This window comes from Poecilia reticulata, chromosome 15 (assembly GCF_904066995.2).
Source record: "Poecilia reticulata chromosome 15, P_reticulata-male-v2, whole genome shotgun sequence".
Lineage (NCBI taxonomy): Eukaryota > Metazoa > Chordata > Actinopteri > Cyprinodontiformes > Poeciliidae > Poecilia > Poecilia reticulata.
In genome coordinates this window covers 18,299,879-18,318,846 of record NC_088844.1, presented here as the reverse complement: position 1 = coordinate 18,318,846, position 18,968 = coordinate 18,299,879, and the positions used below count along the sequence as shown (strand labels likewise).

Genomic DNA, 18,968 nt, shown 5'->3' with positions numbered 1-18,968 from the left:
TCAACTGAACTTTCTGTTTGTAGGCTTTGTTATAGACCCCTGAACAGCAAGTGTTGTTAGCAATGGCCTTTTGTAACTTACCCTGATTGTGAAGGGTTTCTGTCTTCCATGTAATACATCTATACCATATGAGTTCGGTTCTTTTAATTAAATTTCCAATATGAACTTTTTGACCATTTTCTAGTTCATTAAGACGTGTGACTACTGTGCATGTCGGTGCATAAAAACAACTTGAGGCACATCGTGAAATGTGTGTGTCCAACCACAAGGTGGTGCTGTTGAACCAGAGTCTGATACAACAGTGCGTTGCAGTGACAGATGAGAGTATTACCTCAATTTGACCTCTTAGATAAGATAATGATTATTGCTGATGCAGACCTACCTACTGGACACACAGCTCTGGGAACATTTGTAGGTTTAGACAGATTAATTCTGATGTTTTAAAATTCCACATTTTAACTCTGAGACTATTATGACCGATTACCTGTAACACATTATTATCTGTCAATTTCTATCTAATGGTGTTAATATGAAAAGCTATAACCGTCTAAAAATGCAGAGAATGATTAATAGCAGTTTAAAGAACTGCATGGCACGGGGAACCTCCTGCCAACAGGTTTGTTACTTTATTCATAATTTCTCCTTGATTTCTGAATCTTAACATGCCACCACCTCGAAGGGAGAAGAAACCACACATTTTTGACCACAGTGGGAGGTCTAATGATTTGAATGTCTTTTTATATGTAAAGTTGCCCTGCAGCGGGCTAGTGGTGCTCTGGATGAGGTCTGGCTGAAAACACTTATCAAAGGTGGAATGAATAATGCATGAAATATAAAACCCTATCATTTTGCATATAAACTTATAAATTATGTTTGATTGAACAATACTGCAGCAGCACTCGTACAATCAAATGTAATTTATAAGTTTAAAAACAACGCCCCCCCCCTTAACTTTTTTCAGCTAAATCAGAACTAAAAAAAGAGTTCTGTGTTTTATGACGGTTTATCATTACACTTTAGGTCCTTGAGGATATTTTTTTCCCTTGTAGAGTGAGATCTTGCTATTATTTCATATTTCAGCAGAGCTGATGCTGAGTGGGAGGTGGTTCCTGATCAGGCCACTAAAGCGACCAATCAGATCAGTTGACCAGGTTTTTCAGAAAGGGGGGCCCCCTGACTTTCTTCCACTGGAACAAGACATCTCTACAGACTACAATGTGCTCAGATTTCAATTTGGCTTGAACAACATAGTAACAGCTTGACAATATTTTTCAACCTATTGATGTGTAATTTTTTTGCATTGTATCAGATACATAAATTACACATGAAGCCGCGCTTTGTGCTAAAGCTACCAGTTGAAGTGAATACTGTAGTTTGTCATCCACAGAGCAGCATGACATGGTCTGGGTTTTTTTTATATTTTGTTGTAAATGTTTATTTAGTCTCTTCTCCTGAAGGGAAGGTTTCAGTCGATCTATCAACACTGACAAGCTGAGCAAGGAGAGCATTCATCAAAGAAGCAGATGTCATAGATCTACACACAGATTTGATCTGCTGAGTGATATGAACATTGAAAAGAAACAAGCAAGAAAATTCTCAACACTAAAATGTATAAAACAAATAAAAAATAATGATTTAAATAAAATAAAATATGAAAAAAACTACTCTAATCAGGCTTAAGTGAGAGGATTGATAGTAATTTTTGCAAAGTGCAGGATCACTCAAATATCAACGCAGGCGAAAGGACATTTTATCGGAAATGAAGGAAAAACATTTCCAGTGTCTGGATGGACACTGGAAATGTACAAAGATTAGAAGCTAATAGTAATATTGATCAAATCCAATCCCACAATTATATTTGCTTGCACGTGTTCTGAATTTTGATGTTGCATTATGTCTTTCAGTCTGGAAGCAAACAGGCTGCAGTTAAAGTGGCTTTTAAAAATCTACACACATCTGTTGAAATGGCGGGTTTGACACTTTTTTCAAAGATTAATATCTTCATCAGACAACTGATGACCAGACAGCAACGACCTGTAATAATCTGGTTGAATAAATGAATACACCCTTAATATTATGCAGAGAGGTTACAAACGAACAACATGATCTAGTCAGGAGAAGGTTAAGACCACAGCATTATGCATTATGTACACCACTGCAGAATTAAGACAGTCATCAATAAGTGGAGAAAATATGGAACTAGGGTGACTTAACAAAAGCTGGACATTACTCCAAAATGAATGAGGAAACAGGAGGTGAACTGCCGAGAGGAGCTGCAGGAATTTCTACCAGGACAGGGATGACCTGTGACAACAATCTCTTGTATTTTTCTCCAGCTTAGACTATGCAGCAGGACAGGAATGCAAACAAAAGGCTTGTATTCCAAATAGAACGTGCAGACCTGAATGAAACCTCCCTAAGCGTTCTGAAAGAATGCATTATATCAATTACGTGAAAAATTCCAGATTTAACTTCCGAAAGGTCGATTTGACATGAAGCAGTGAAGCGAATCACCAAAAAAAAAAAAAAAAAAACACCACTCCAATGAAAATATAGTGGTGGCTGCGCTGGGGTTACATGGAACAGTCTTTGTCAATTTCAATTAAATTCATTTTAGTTTACTAACATAGAGCCATATTACACCATATGTACCTCAAGGCTCTTCACAGGAACACTCACTCCTCTTAGATGAGCATGTAGCAATGATTGCCTGCACTGTGTCATCGACTTTGCAGCAATTTCTCTAGGCATGCATGTTGCGACAGTGGACAAAACAACTTGCCTTCAACAGGAAGAAACCTGCCATGAAAGACTAGAATTTGAGAGAGCGCACACACGCAAAACAGAAGCACTGAGTCAGGCATACTTTCTATGTAAGTACTGTAAGAAAATTCAGCTAGGTAAATGAGCTCTGAGCAGGTTTCGAAGATGAAAAAGACAGTTGCAGCAAAAGGTGGATGAAAATTATGAAAAACTCCAATAATCAGACTTTATTTATATAGCACATTTCAGCAACAAGGCATTTCAAAGTGCTTTACATCATAAAAAGCACAAAAACACAAAGTCATGGAACATAGAATCAGCAGTCAAAACATTACATTAAGTCAAATGCCATCGTTAAATCCGTAACTGATTACGTTTCAAATACAACTCTAAACAGGTTTGTTTTTAGTCGAGATTTAAAGGAAGTCAGTGTTTCAGCTGTTTTACAGTTTTCTGGAAGTTTGTTCCAGATTTGTGGTGCATAGAAGCTGCAGAATGCTGCTTCTCCTCATTTGGTTCTGGTTCTGGGCATGTGGAGCAGAACCAGAACCTGTGGACCAGAAGAGCTGAGGGGTCTGGAAGGTTGACACAGCAACAGCAAATCTTTAATGTATTGTGGTGCTAAGCCGTTCAGTGATTTATAAACTAGCAACAGTATTTTACAGTCTATTCTCTGAGCTACAGGGAGCCAGTGTAGGGACTTTAAAACTGGTGTTATGTGCTCTACATTCCTGGTTTTAGTGAGAACGCGAGCGGCAGCGTTCTGGATCAGCTGCAGCTGGAGGCGCTGGAGACGCTGTTGCAGTAATCAATGCGACTAAAGATAAACGCATGGATGAGTTTCTCTAGATCTCTAGAGACATCAGTCCTCTAATCCTGGAGATGTTCTTCAGGTGATAGAAGGCCGACTTTGTGCCTGTCTTAATGTGTCTCTGAAGGTTTTTATTTGTTCTAAGCATTTATTCAGTGATTGGATGGGTTCAGAGTCACCTGGTGACGTCGTAATGTAGAGCTGTGTATCATCCGCGCAGCTATGGCAGCTAATCTTATTTCCTGTTATAATGAGGAAATAAGGTGCTGATCAACTTCGACCCAGAACCTGTGGATGCAAGCTAGCAAGCTGAAGGTTAACTGGGAATGAGCAGGTTACAACAGTTTTTACATCATGCATGACTGGATATATATTTCACATTAAAACTGGTACAAATAAAACGTTTTGAAACGATTAATATATGGAGTCACTCCAATCAGTATAATTTGTTTTTATGCCCCAAAAGCCCCAGGAGTTAGAAAGGAGTGTGGACATTCCAGAAATCCACAGTTCTGTCTTGTTGCAATTATGTTCATTTTCTCCTGCTGTTTGTACAGAGGAACAATATGATCATTGTTTTAGATAAACAATGAAATGTTGTTTATCTAAAAGTATAGCATTTTAAAGCTGCACTAAAATCAGTTATTAGTCAAAACCTTAATACTTCGGGTGTTTTTATGGGACCTAGGATGCAATTGATCAAACTGGGAAAAAGCAGACTTCTTTGAAAACAATAAGAAAAGTGACTTCTGCCCCATGTTCCACTGCAACGTTGTGCGCCACCTTTGCCTCCTGTGAAGCATTTTGAATTTTTTTGAATTTCAGCAGAACTGGTGTGGAGTGGTGGGCGTGGATTGATCAGGTCAGAGGAGCTGACCAATCTGAGCAGAGCGGGCTCTGTGGGAGGGGAGGGCTTAACTTGACCGCTTAATGGTTTTACAACCCTTAAAATTTTCTTATCACAGAACAGGGAAATAATAGTAATAAAAAAGCGAGATACTGCAATTACAAAACGTTTTATTCAAAATAAAACAAAAAAATCACGCTAATTAAAAGCAGGGATTTTGTTCTATAAACTAGTAAATTTACATTTTGGAGGCTGGATGCTGCTTCATCAGAGGATAATTAAAGGGTAGTGGATGTAAAAATTTATCTCAATAGTTTAAAGAGGATGCAGAGATATTTTTTTTTTTCTTTTTCTGAGAAGTCTTCTGACTCTTCTCGACACCTCACACCCTCCCTGTCGCCACCTGCTTCACCTGTCTAGAGTCCATCTCCAGTAGTCCTCCTGAGTCTGACCATGGTCTGATGTCATCCTCTTGATAGTGAGTGGCATTGCGACACAGCAGGTCACCTCCTGGCTATAACCCCAGCGCGGGGCAGCGGGCCAGGCAGTGTGTTCCTCCCACTCCTCTCCACAGATACACACACACACACACACACACACACACACACACAGAAAGAGCAAAGCAGAGCCGCACCGTGAGCTCAACCCGACCAGCCAAGGTTACTCATCAGTCTGCTGCTCTCTGCTGCTTCTCCTCCACCGATCCTGTAGGGTGAGTCTTGTTTTTTTTTGTTTTTTTTTTTGACCCCATCCCTCTTATTTTAATAACACTTCGCTTCCCTGAAGCGTCTGAACTTTAAAGGCGGACAGCGGTCATTTATTTAGGTAAAGTTTGTATTTTTATCCAAGTAATTCATCCCAGGGAAGTTTGCTGGTGATTAATCAGATTGTTATGTAACTGTAGCAGCCGCCATCGGCTCGGCTGTCTCGGTTCCACCGCAGGCTGCTGGTTTATTTTAACATTATAAAGTGCAGTTTGGGTTACACGCGTGAGCCGGATGTGAAATTACTATTATAGGCTACAACAAAGCGGTGACCTGAGGGACCGCGTCCCCCCCCCCCCACAACGATGAACGCTTCAAAGCCGGCAGAGGAGCTCACTTCTCCGGCGGAGGAAAGTTAGGAGAGCTCCTTCTAAGGAAAAAGTTTGGAGCCTTCTTGAGGTTTATGATGTCCACTCTCGGATGTTACCAGGAGACGTTTTGACATTTTCCAAGTACGCTAGTCGATATTGAAACATTGCGGCTAGCGACTGCTACTACGTTATGTAATCTTTGGACAGTCGTTTAATATATCGCAGTCAAATGTACGTCTGCTTGCAGAGTGACGTCATTTCTCGGGACAAGTCGCCGATTCTTAATTGGCTCGAGGTGTGGACTTTGACTAGGCCATTCCTACACTCTGGCTGCATTAGCTTATAACTGTAGCTGAATAATGCTGTGATGACACTGATGATGAAAAACCCAAATTTTCATCCACCGTGGAAATGCAGGGTATGGAAAGTCCGTGCTGTTGGCATGTATAATTTGGATCACCTAGGATGTCGCCATGACGACCACGATTTTATTCAGCTCTCTCCTAAAGTTTTACATTGTCGCTCTGGTTGTTTGTATATGGTCGTTATCCTGCGTTTTGGGTTTTGTCCACTTCCATAATTATCTCCATCCATCTTCTTAGACCAGCATTCCCACAGCATGATGCTGCCACTTCGCTTCAGCGTTAGTTTTCTGAATTCACATGGAGGCCAAAAAAGCTTCTTCCACATGTTTTCCCGTGTCTCCTACCTTTAAATTGGACTTCTCGAGGTATTTGTCCAAACAACGGCTTTCTTCCTGCAGCAGTTGTCCTGTCAACAGTTTCCCACCTGATCTCTGCAGCTAATCCAGAGTTTGATGGATTTCTTCTTGGCTGCTTCCCTGATTAATGTCAGTTCAGATGGAGACCAATGTGTTGATAACACTCAGCGAGATGCTAAAAGCTTGAGATATTGTTCTTTAAATTCAAATCACTTTATCCCTGACCTGTATGAGGTGTTCTTCTATTAGCTAATTAACTAATTAGGTGAGTTCTGAAGGGGAATTTTTTATTTATTTTTCTTTCTTTATTTCGTACATGTCAGAGAAAGGAAAAAAAAAAATCATAAAAATTTTAAACATAAACAAAACCTTCACATTAAGTTTGAGAAGGAGCTAGTAGTAGCCGAAGCTTGTTAAATCTCGTCCAAATACGTCCCACGTTACAGATTTAGACGCATCTAATTTTTACTCCATGTCACAATTTCTACTCTTTCAAAACCATATCTGCACAGTCACACACAGGTCAGCGTAGAAGTTACTTTTCACATACTCTCCATGCTCACCGTGTAGCCAGACTGGTGATATATCTTTTGCTTTGGCTCCGGCTGTGGCCTCTCAGATTATGGCGTTCTGGCGCAGCCCAACATGTAACTGATAGTAAGAGCAAGGGCATCACTGAGGTAGAGTTGACCGAAATAAGCCAGGTGTGGAGAAACGCAGCCGTCAGCAGTGTTCTTTATTATCTCTCGACAGCGGTTTAACGCACCGAGTTTGACCAGTCTGTTCACTGGGATAAAGGAGGAGGCTATATGAACAAAGTGTCTCCACAAACACACATTATTCATTCATTACCCGATTGATCATGTTGTTTCTAAAGGCTTAAGAGAGCCTCGACTGGCTTCTGCTTTTCTGATCTGAAAAATTAGTTTCAGGGGATCATCGCCTCTGGTCAGGGTAGGAACCAAATATCACGCTGCCTGAAATTTACTCCAGAAAGTGTTTCACTCTTCTTTTTTTTATTCAGATCAAAAAATACTAGCAGCAGTTTTTTGGGGGGTTAAAGTCTGGGGGCTAGAAATCATCAAATTACACTGAAAAGATAAACACTGTAAAGACAAAACAGCAATTTATCAAATGCAGCAGCAAAAGATTAACTAAGCTTACAACGCTTGTATTCACGAACCCATACTCAGAGTCTCTTCCACGGCAATTTTGTGGGTCGGAATAGGAAACTGGTGAAAGCCATCACCCCAGAAGATGGTGTGCAAGTAATTCTTTCGTTTCATTTCTTATTAAACACCTTGAATTTTAAATCTGTTATATTTTCTTTCTTCCTTTTATAAAAACTTGAAGGTTTTTCTACCAGCCTTTCGCCCCGTTTTGCACTTACAGCATAAATAAACAGCTAGACTCTCTCGCTCAAATTATATATATATATATATATATATATATATATATAAAAGGTGAATTCCAGTGTCTCACAGAGGAAATAAACTTTACAGAAAACATGCTGTGTCTCCCCATATGCTTCCAGCCAAGTACGCAGGTGCTTATGCAGTGAGAGACGCAGCTTTCTGTGATGCAGTGAAATGCTTTTTCAATGCATTTCAAGAAAATACGTCACAAAGAGTGCAGACTATGTAATTCTCTCAGGATGTTGCAAATGGTACAACTGGTCATAGTAGCTCTGGGGAAATACCGACTCTAGGCTGTTTTCTTGAGTGACCAGGTTTCTTGGATTTATTCAGCTTTTCTCTCAGCAGCAGCAAAACAAATATTGTTGAAACGTTACAATAAAGATAGAAGCTTTCTTGCTCTCATTTTAATCTTCCCTGAACAGTAGGAAGAAAACTGGAGGATGTTCAGCGACAAATTCATTTATCTGTGTTTTTGTATTGATTTTTGTGAGGTTGATGCAACCAGTCTGACCTGAGACTCTAGAGTTCATGCTGTGCTGCCGATTCTACTGTTCACGAACAAAAATACTTCCTGGTTCTGAGTAAACCACACAGCATGGACATTTATTTGGTGAGCTTCAAAGATCAATAGCACCGAAGGCCAACTATGTATGTTTGACGCTTCAGCTTATGGCTTTGATGACCTCTGCAGAATTACAGTTTAAGCGAATCACAGAGTCGACCACGTGACAGTTTTCATTCCTGAATTCCTTCGAATTAGTAACATGTGGGGTCTGATTTTCTTCTTTGTACATGCATTCATGCGTCTTTTTGGGTAAACGTTGTACTACAGAAAAAGTTCAGCTCTACTCTCTGTTTAGCTTTCTCGATCAGAGAAGGGATGTGCTTAAACTTTACATTCAGTGTGTCTTAATGGGATTCTACGAGGTAAACTAACACAAAGTTGTGGATAATTGTAATACAGAAGTGAAATTAAACACGGTCTTCAATACTTTTCATGAATACAAATCAGAACAGTGTGGTGTGCACTACATGGGTCATTGATAAACACTGATAGCTGCAATTGCAACGTCAGTTCTTTGACGTGTCCCTTGGTTTTTTTTTTTATTTCTTTTTTTGGCAAATTCAGTCGGACTGGTTGGTTGGGCCATAACTCCTTCCCTGTAACAACAAGATAACATTATATGACTTTAGTTTTTACTTTGCTACGCTGACTTTTTTTTTTTTTTTAACTCTGGTGCGAAGATTTAAGCTGCCGCCAATTAATTTTTATCTCCACATTGTGTTTACAGGTAAAAAAAAAAAATGGAGACCTTAAATCACAAACTAAATGCCTACTTTGAAACATGGATGGGTCCCAGAGGTAGGAGGACTATGTTCGTTCAAACGCCAGTGAAAGGATTCCTCTCTGCTTTTTCACCCACTAACCTTTCTTCTCTAATTCATCTCACTCGCATTCCTCTTTATCTCCGTATTTCAGATAAGCGGGTGCAGGGAATGCTGCTGCTCGACAATTACCTGCCAACCTTTGCACTCACAGTCATGTACCTTCTGATCGTGTGGATGGGGCCCAAGTACATGAAGCACAGGCAGCCATATTCCTGCCGAGGCCTGATGGTGCTCTACAATCTGGGAGTCACCTGTTTGTCCTTCTACATGTGCTATGAGGTAAGCAGAGCGCAGAGACGTGATGAAATGAGTCAAAACAGTGCAAAGTAACGACAAAGAGGCATAGAAAAGCATAGATAAGGACCAGAGTCAGATGTTTTGTTCATCTGTATTTGCAAGGTGTCCTGGAATTTCACAGACATGTTGTCACTTTAAGATAAAAGAACAATGTTCATTTTACTCAAACATATACCTATAGAAATGAAAAATCAGAGAAACTGATCATTTTAAGTGGTCTGTCATTGCTGTGAATTCTTAAAGGTTTCTTGTGTTTTTGGTTTTCTGTCATTCTTTAATGTTTCACATGATCAAAATAAGATATCAGACAAAGATAACCTGAGTTAATATGAAAAGGGGAAAAAAATGCTGGAAACACAACTGCCCAGCTTGATAAATCATGAATAACCTATGATTAACAATTTTATTCAGATTACTGAGTTCAATTTCTTTTTTATCCATTCACCTGTTGAAGTAAATTCATATCAGTCTGGAATAGATTATAATGCTATTATCAAGACTTTGGGACTCCAGCAAACCTCACTTGGGAACCGTTATCAACAAATGAAAACATTTAACAGAAGTTCCTCCAGGAGCTCACAAAGAGTTCACAGTAAAACAGAAGAACAGCATCTAAAGCACTTTATCTCACTTGACTCGGTGAAGGTCAGTTTTCATGACAAATAGCACATAAACTGGGCAAAGAGAGCATCCTTGGAGGAGTCCAAAGGTGAAAGCCATCGGTTTGGGACCTTGGGTTCACATCACAGCGGCTTATAGCCAAAACGACAACACAACCAGTTGTTAGTTTTATGGTTTGGAAAACTCTTTTCCTTTAAATAAATGAAATCATTTGAAAGGGCGTTTACTCGCAAAGTCTTTTTTCTGGCGTTTACATTTGCTTGATGATCTGAAAGCGATTCTCTGCTCTTATTTTAACCAAAACAAGATCTTTCTCAACCCTTGAAACAAGACGATCCTGACGGCAGCAGACTGTTAGTTTATCTTAGCGCGAAGTCTTAAAAACTACGGGCATCAGCAGGTGTTGGGGCATTAAACGTCTTCTAACTGTAATGAATCTTCGCATCTATTTCAGAGAAAAAAATATGTCAACCATTTCTTCACAGCTGCTCTTTGTCTTTATTGTGTCTCACTGAAAGCTGTGCCTGAGGACAATGTTATCAGGAAAAGACAAGGACACAGCAGGATGCTGATAGGCTGACTGTTTTAGAAATCAAAACTCTCACATGTCCTGCTTTAAAAACCCTATGTTTTTTAAAGCAGCTGACTAAACTGCTGAAATTGATAGATACAGTGATGTAAAGCGTACTTGTGCGTATTTGATAAGTTGGCATAGTCTGAGCTGTGACAGCAGCAAGAACGTATACTTGTCGATTTGTGCTCTGTGACCCAGACGTAGCGTTTGTGTGCGGCGGACTTGAGTATCTGTCCCGTCGTTCACATCCGGCTTCCAGTCCCGCCGTCTGCGTTGCGTAAGGTCCCAGTGAACAGTTGGCCGTTTGATTCACATTAAACTCTGGACTATGCGAATGGCCCAGGGTGAACTCTTAGTGGGCCAAATCTGATGTCACCTGATGTGAATCAAAGTGCAGAGCAGCTCTCTGCTTCCTGTCAGCCTGCCAGCGCTCAGTCGATATTCAGGCTGTAATGTATTTTGTTTAATAGCCCGGATGTTCATTGTTACAGAGAGGTTAATGTCTGTGACCACATAACAAAACAATTAAAACTCAAAACAGAATCAATCTTCATTCATTCTGTTAAGCAATAGCACTATGTTGGCTTTTGATCCACAGACGGTGAATTGATATATTTTTGCTTTCATGTTCTTTGGACAAAGGCCTCTCTCCTTCTCTATTGTGTTCTTATCACATTCAGCTCTCTCTACAGTTATTGGCACTCTTTGTGTACAAAACCCTTAAAATAGATGTATTATTTTCTGCAGTGCCACAAAAGATTTTTAGTGCTGGTGAACCCAGATATGCATTTTCCCTCCAAATGTGGCACAATCTAAGGGGAAGTAAACTGCCCTTTTCAATTAGATAAAATTGTGGCCTAGAAAGGATGAAGAAATCTACCCAACACTTGTTTCCATACTTTGTTGTGTGCCGAGCCAATTTCCACACATTCAGATTTGTCTTTGCTGTAGCCAGGGTAAAAGCGCCCTTTTCGGCCAGCTGACCAGCAGTGCACAGCAGTAGATAGAATAGAGGCAGGAATACCCTCTTGTCACTCTGGTTACTCATTCTGAGTAACTGTCCCATTTATAAAGGAAAGCATTAAATCTAAAAAATACAATTAAACCATCCTATGACCTCTGATGACCTTAAAAAGTACAGAAAGCATTAAAAACGTTTCACTTAAAATTGCTTTGCATCAATTGTTTGGGATGCCACTAATTACGGCAAAAGCTGTTTTGTTTGTTAAAAGCAAATATTTCCTGATGACATGATTGCAAGAAACCAAACATATTTAAACATTTGTGCATATGTTTGCATTGTGTGTTACATTGTAACATATCCAAAACAAAACAGCTAAAAGAAACATTTGTTTTTCGTAAGTCATTGGTATTTCTTTCCAAACAGTCGCTGATCAGCAAAGTGCTTTCTGTTTTTAATTTCTTTACACAATTTATAAATAAATTGTGTCTCTCGGCTGGATTATCAATCTTCTTTTGGGGCTTGACGGTTCTGCGGTTTCATCATCTACGGTTGATGGGCAGCTCAAACCAGAGTCAGCTTCTTATGCCAAGTCAATCCGAAACTTAAGCAAGAGATAAGAAACTTTATCTGCTTTTCTAAGTTGCTCTGTGTTGATGTGTTTGTGTCGTTTCTACGAAAAGGAAATAAGTCCCAACACCGAAATTTTTACCCCTGAGCAGTTCTTTCAGGCTCCTCGCCGTCTTTTTGTTGACTTCATTGTTGCTGATTTTACAACCAGCTTGCTCATCGTTTATCTTAATGGCTTCCTCTGCAGCTTGCTACGACTGCATGGTACGGTGGATACAACTTCTACTGCCAGAACACCTACAGCGAGCCAGAAGCGGATAAAAAGGTCCTAACGATTACACAAACATATCGTTTATCACTGCATGCTGTTTACTTTGCATTAATGATTTGTTTCCACTCGCTCTGAGCAAACAGTGGCGTAAAGACAAACACTGATAAAAACGAAAATATTTTTACCACCACTTGAGTTTATTTATTTCGATTGGCGATTCATAAAATTAACCTGCATTCACTTTATGTCGTTCTGAACTAGAATCCACCTGCAGAAACACTGTTGTTTGTTTTGTTTTCGTTTGTATTTGTGACATTGCGTTGTGCCGCGACCCTCTTCCAGATCATAAGCGTCCTTTGGTGGTACTACTTCTCCAAGCTGATCGAGTTCATTGACACCATTTTCTTCATACTGCGGAAAAACAATCACCAAATCACGTTTCTCCACGTCTACCACCACGCCAGCATGCTGAACATCTGGTGGTTCGTCATGAACTGGATACCCTGCGGTCACTGTGAGTGTTTTACTCAGATTCACACTCCGATGCCTCCAGAACCCTTTTTGTTTTTTACCATTTGGCGCTTTTATAGAGCTAAATAATTCAAGAGCTTCCACGTTAAAGTCACGTCTGAAAACACTTAGTTCTCCCTGCAAAGTTCAAAGGTTACACTAACCTGAAAACTGCAGCTCTATGCGAAAAGCTCTTTGTTTGTGAGCTTTTCATCCCGAGAAAGCTTTAGGAATTATTCACGTGTCCTTATTTTTTTGAGTGTTTGGCGCAGATGAATAACTTCACGTCTCTCCTCAGCATATTTTGGGGCCTCCCTGAACAGCTTTGTCCACGTTGTGATGTATTCCTACTACGGCCTCGCAGCCATTCCCGCCCTCCGACCTTACCTCTGGTGGAAGAGGTACATCACCCAGCTGCAGCTGGTAGGTTCACTCGGAGCAAACGGTTGCTTTTCTTGAATGAAGCAGTAAGTCGACATCGCAAAGACACTCAGAAAAGTTCCCAGCTGAAACACCTGCCCACGTTTTTTGTGATGTGAAAAAGTGAAACCAGGATAAATCATGGCAAAGCTTGTCCTCTGTTACAATTAAATGGAAAACCAAATCTAGTGGAATAAGTATGTACACCCTGACACAAACTTGTTGAGCTCCATCTGCTCTCCACATCTTGATCTGACAATGTTTGGACACTCTGAGTGGAAAAGGTTCACCAGATGTGAACATCTTTTTTTTTTTCCTGAATATTTCTATGTCAGTTCAGTTGCATTTCAGTGGAAGCACCGTTTCATTGGGCTGTTTTTGTGTCCAACATATAGTTTAAGACTGACGCCTTAAGCTGTGAGACATTTTCAGCTTTTCATTTTTCCTCTGGTCGCCTCCTTCTTTCTTACAGAGCTGTGGCCTTGAGTCCACTAGATACTTGGGGGGAGTTTGATCATTATTCAGATTGAGTTATATTGTAGCTGTGATTATGCGAAATAGTGTTACTCTTCTAATTGTGCTCTGAAATGGAAAGTTTATATGATGATAACTTCTTGTTCATTGTATTCTAAAGTGTCATTTGGATGACTTAACGACTTTGGATCTGTTTGTGAGAATATTTCTGTCCTTGATGACGTTTTGTTGAATAATTTTTCGCAAGGTGGACAGACGCCATCCTGAATTCATTGCTCCTACACCTTTGCACCTATAGGTGTTAAAAGGATATTTATTGTGTCTCTGCTGAGCCCTTTAAAAATAGCAAACATCAGCTGTTTTATTGTACTATTTAAAAAGCTGGTACAGTCTGTGTTCGTCTTACCTGTCCTTCAAGCTCTTAAGTGTTTGCACCTTTTCTTGTTCTCTCCGCAGATCCAGTTCTGTTTGACCGTGACGCAGACGGCGCTGGCGGTGGTCTGGCCGTGCGGCTTCCCCATGAGATGGCTGTTCTTCCAAATAAGCTACATGTTCTCGTTCATTGCCCTTTTCTCAAATTTCTACATCCAGGTGAGATTCTTTTTTGCCTCTTAAATGTGATAGTCGAAAGACGTATACGAAAATTTTTCGTGCACCAAACTCGCCGAGGATGTACTCCGGTTGTTTTACGTTCTATCCAGAAGTGGATTATGCAACAAACCTCCCCGAACACGGATGTGTAGAATCTGTAGAATAGCAAACAGAAAGATGCCATGAGGTTCAATGGGTCACTTGGGATGACTTGTGAGCTCCTTTTTTTATTTCTGCTTTTAAGTTTTAGTCCTCATTTTGTGCAAATTCAGTGTTTTATGTTTTGTTGCCAGTTTTTTCTTTCTTAGAAAATCATAACTTTGGCTGTAGCTCCAGTCATGTTGTGAGTGTTATGCGTGGCTTAATAGGAAAGTTAACATGTAGATTAACTTGACAACCCATTTCTGTTTTCGGGAATATATTTCATATTTTTAAGAAGGAACGAGAACCTTTGAGGTCATGTTTCTTTTGTCCTATTACTCTGAACTTTTACCCCCCTCTCCATGTTTATTATGTGTGTTTAATATAAGAGGGAAGTTCCTCTTTGCTCCCCCTGAGCTTGCTGTTTGTTGAAGAGTGTTACTGAGTGTGTGAGGGTGATGAAAAAATTCTGCTGCAGCATAAATAAAATCTGCGACTTTCAGCAGTAAACCTATTACAGGTCATTCTTGTACATTTGCTCCATTTTGTGGCTTATATGAAGTTTGTCCAGGATTTTAACAAAATTTAAATATATTTCATGGGTGCAAACTTCAGTTTTTATTGCAGTTGTAGCAGCGAAATAAACATATTATTTTATACTGGTAGTTGGAAGATGCAGCGAAATCACAGAGGTGTGAATTATGATCCTAGAAATCCATCCTGATTCCTGGAAAGGTGGAATGAGAACCGTTTTAAAGCCATTCAGAATTAATTATTGTTGTGACAGCAAAACTTAAAATTTCTGTACAATAAATATTTATCTAATTTTTTAAACACATTTTAGTCCACATTTTAGTCGCTCTTGTTTTTATAAGGAATTTTTATAAAGATTTTCTTAGTTATTCTCTAAATTTCCCCTAAATTAAACTCATTCACTTGCTTTTTGTTCTGTAATCGATATTCTTAGGAGACAAAATGTGCTTTATGCTGATTGCATATTTTATAACATAGATATACAATCTGTTACATCATAAACCATATTATTAAAGTGCAATTTAACCTTTTACTTCACTTTGTTTTCCGAAGTGTACATATCATACTCCTTAACAAACTTTTGTTTTTTCTTTGTCTTTCTTTCTACTCCAGACGTACAAGAAGCGCATCGATTCTCAAAAGAAGGAGCACCAGAACGGTTCCTCTGCGTCGGTAAACGGACACGCCAACGGAACGGCGTCGATGGAGCGCACAGCGCCCAGAAAGCTCAGGGTGGATTGATATTTGAGAAACTACGCCCAGTTTCCCACTGTAGCCCGTTAGGTTATGCTGCTAGAGTTATATGTATATTTTTATCTAGACCAGACCAGCACTCACTTCAGATAAAATAAGCCATAGCCACAGACAGCTATTATTTCCCTCACATAAATACAAAATAGGTCTGAACTGCTGAATCGTTATAGCTCTAAGTGACGAGTACTGTAGTAGTCCTGAATCTTTACACTTGCGCCTCCCTCGCCTTTTGGTCGGTTAATTGCTAAGAAAAAGCTCAGTGCAGACAAACATACAGTCAGAAAAAATCAGCAATGCTTTGCACAACAAAGGTCCAAAGATTAACAATGGAACATGTTGGCGGAATATTTTATAGCACATCATGATATCTGCTTAAGGGACGCTTTAAGACAAACAGCAATTAGTATATATTTTTTACAGTGTAACTGCAATGTTATGCATATGTGTCTCACTTTATCTTATTCCTGCTTGCACGGTTGCATAATCCAAACTTTTATTCTCAGTCAGGTACTTTTTTCAGGTCGGTTTGAAATGCCGAACCGTCTCATCACGACCAAAGCGTTGCTCATATTAGCATTCAGGTTAACTGTGGTCACAGCGTGAAAGGAGAGATACTGCGTTTTCAAAAGCAGGATAAAAAAACAAAAAAAAACCAAAACGATCCAACTTTAAAGGCGTTTTGTCAGAATATTAATTCTCCTTTCACACTGTGTTGCAAGCGACTCAGTTATTCATCTGAAAAATTATGCAGGGCATTATGAGAAATGCAAAAAGCTTAAATGTTTTGTTATCTGTTGTTTCTGGGCATTTACATAAGCTTTCAACACTACATTTTCTTTTTTTTTTACCTGAATAAGCTGATGTTCAGAAAGTTCTGAAAAAAAAGAGTGAGTGCTGAAAACTCTAATATGACTGAATAGTTCGGTATCAACATTGCATTACAGTTTTAATGGCACTTAAAAATCTAGATTTATCCCTAAATTCTAGAACATCAGAAGAAAAAGAAAAAAGTTAAATCCCTGTCTGTGAATGGCATGAGTAGCACAGGTATGAGCAACTCTGCTTGCTCTTTAATAGATGTGTTTTGCAGCAGACATTTTGACGACTGAATGGCTAAAAATAGCGAAGGTTCCTCTCAGTAATCCAGTGAACCTTGGCAGTATGCAGACCAGCAGCAGCACCATCTCACAAAGGGAGGCGGTGGAAAAAGGTAATGGAGTTAACTACCTTTAACGTTTTCTGTTAGGACAATTCAAGAAGGTTGCTTTCAGAAAACAACCCTGTAAAACTACATCAAAACATTTCATTCTTAAACAACACACATGCCAAAGTATTTTTCCATGCGAGGCTAGTGTTTTATATGAGAGTTCAGTTTTGGAATTCGATATTTATCTAGACTCAAGCTGTGAAACAAACATTTGTCGTATCATCCCAACTTTCCCAGAATCATTAATGAGCAAAATGCTGCAGTTAGCTACCAGATCTGTGTGGTTAAGGGCTATTTCACTCATTTCTTTGACATCTGGACCAATTTTGTCAGTAATATTTTAACTTGTAAAATCTGGACTGGATTAAATGCAAAAAAAAAAAAAAAAGAATGAAAGAAACCTTGGCATTCCAATTTGTTGACCAGACATTGCTGCAGAGGTTAGCATACTTTTGCTTTTCTAATACAATGATAATAACAGAAATACATAAAATGTGACGTTTAAAGTCACTCACGTGTTAAAAGTTAAAGCTTAAAGCATCTCTATAAACGTCCTGCCTTCTGGACCAACTAATATATTTTGTCACGCAGCTTAGAATGTTATACTGTAATTTTCTCTAATCAAATTCATAAAATGTGTTTAGTTCCTTCAGAATCCCTCATCTTAATTTGTATCTCACCAACAATTGAAAATCAGAAATGTTCTTTTTTTTTTTTTAAACATATGCGCAAGTTGATTTTGATAGAAATAAGAGAATCAGTCAAACTGCGGTGCGTAAGGCTGCTTATCTTAGCGTAGATACTGCAGAGTAAAGCACCCACCCTGGCTGAGTCACAAATCAGCTTACAAACCTCCAAAGCTCACTTTAGGTCTGATGGGTTCAGACAGAGCCAGGCTGGATGTTTCCAGCTAAAATGTTCGGCCTGGTTAACTGACTGCAGCTTGCAGAGCGCACATGTAGGTAATGACTCAGTAAGACGCTGCCCAAACACGTAGACCTCCGTTTCTCCCACTCAGTAGACCAGAAATGTGAAAATCAGCATCAAACAAAGGCCACATTTCTCAGCGCAGTAGACCTGGTCTACTTGTAAGTGCTGATATTATTAAAAACATGCCATAACTGTAGCTGTTTTTGTTAAATTTCTGGTGTATTTGTATGTATTTATGAGCAGAGTTAGCACTGGTTTAACTCATAAAGAAGGCAAAAATGAATGTAATGGTATAATATATAATTTCTTTATTTTTATTTTTCTGAGGTCTGGTGTAAATTTCAGGTGATGTGTTATCACTGATGCTTTACTTACTGTAACACATTAAAAACAAACTACAACTCTGACCAATCATGGCTTCCGGCATTACCTTTTTTTTTTTTTTTCAGGTGGAAAATAACCCTAAAGACATAAAAATGAATAATCTTTCCCTGGAAAAATGAAGTAACATCTGTATCCATTACTGTGAGATCCTTGTCTGAACAGGCTAAGAACTGTGTTGCAACAATTATTGCTAAGCGATTTGTCGACTAACGTTTGTTGGCTTTACTTTGATGACTTACTTTGAAACTTACAGGCAACTTCAAATGGAAACTTTGCTTGGAAGCTGTAAAAAGTTATCATTTTGTATCAAGTTCTAACTTAAGTGATCAAATAAATATTTCTGTTTTTGTTATGTTTTATATTCCTTGTCTCTTTCTATGAGAAAAGTTAAAGTTAGGATGCTGAATATAAAAAATGAGATCAATATTTTTTTCTTAACGGCTCCCACCACTTAAGAGAGCTTTGAGCGCGATGGGGCCGAGGTTTCACACATTTTTGGCATTCTTGGTCAAAACACTGTGAACCTGATAACATTTGTAACTGATTTGGTTTGGCAGACTCAAACCACAAATTGTGAACAAAGAAAAATCAAGATACATTTTCTGAAAACCATTCCAGAGGAAGAAAGAAAGAGAGAAAGAACGTAAGACTTGCTTCTCGAAGACTTTCTGACGTTCTTACCTCACACGGTGTGAGTGGGCTTGGT

At 39.2% G+C, this 18,968-nt stretch overlaps 1 protein-coding gene across 2 annotated transcripts; it reads left to right on the top strand.

The window, feature by feature from the left end:
- Window positions 1-4,949: 4,949 nt before the first annotated feature.
- Window positions 4,950-18,621, top strand: elovl5 (ELOVL fatty acid elongase 5). 2 transcript variants are annotated; one of them, XM_008429788.3, is made up of 8 exons: window positions 4,950-5,133; window positions 8,928-8,998; window positions 9,116-9,303; window positions 12,295-12,372; window positions 12,661-12,832; window positions 13,127-13,251; window positions 14,179-14,313; window positions 15,601-18,621. In XM_008429788.3, exons 2-8 carry the CDS (start codon window positions 8,941-8,943, stop codon window positions 15,727-15,729), a joined length of 885 nt encoding a protein of 294 aa, XP_008428010.1. In that variant the 5' UTR covers window positions 4,950-5,133; window positions 8,928-8,940; the 3' UTR covers window positions 15,730-18,621. The 2 variants fall into 2 exon arrangements, with proteins under 2 accessions (XP_008428010.1, XP_081472781.1); XM_081616655.1 differs by having other exon boundaries at window positions 4,950-5,135; window positions 8,931-8,998.
- The last annotated feature ends 347 nt before the right edge of the window (window positions 18,622-18,968 follow it).

What these genes read in the sequence shown, in the direction of transcription:
- elovl5 (XM_008429788.3), top strand. Translation starts at nt 8,941, where the DNA reads ATGGAGACCTTAAATCACAAACTAAATGCCTACTTTGAAACATGGATG. An exon ending in CCTTCTACATGTGCTATGAG is followed by an intron (nt 9,304 to 12,294) that starts GTAAGCAGAGCG and finishes CTTCCTCTGCAG; the next exon opens with CTTGCTACGACTGCATGGTA. An exon ending in CTGGATACCCTGCGGTCACT is followed by an intron (nt 12,833 to 13,126) that starts GTGAGTGTTTTA and finishes GTCTCTCCTCAG; the next exon opens with CATATTTTGGGGCCTCCCTG.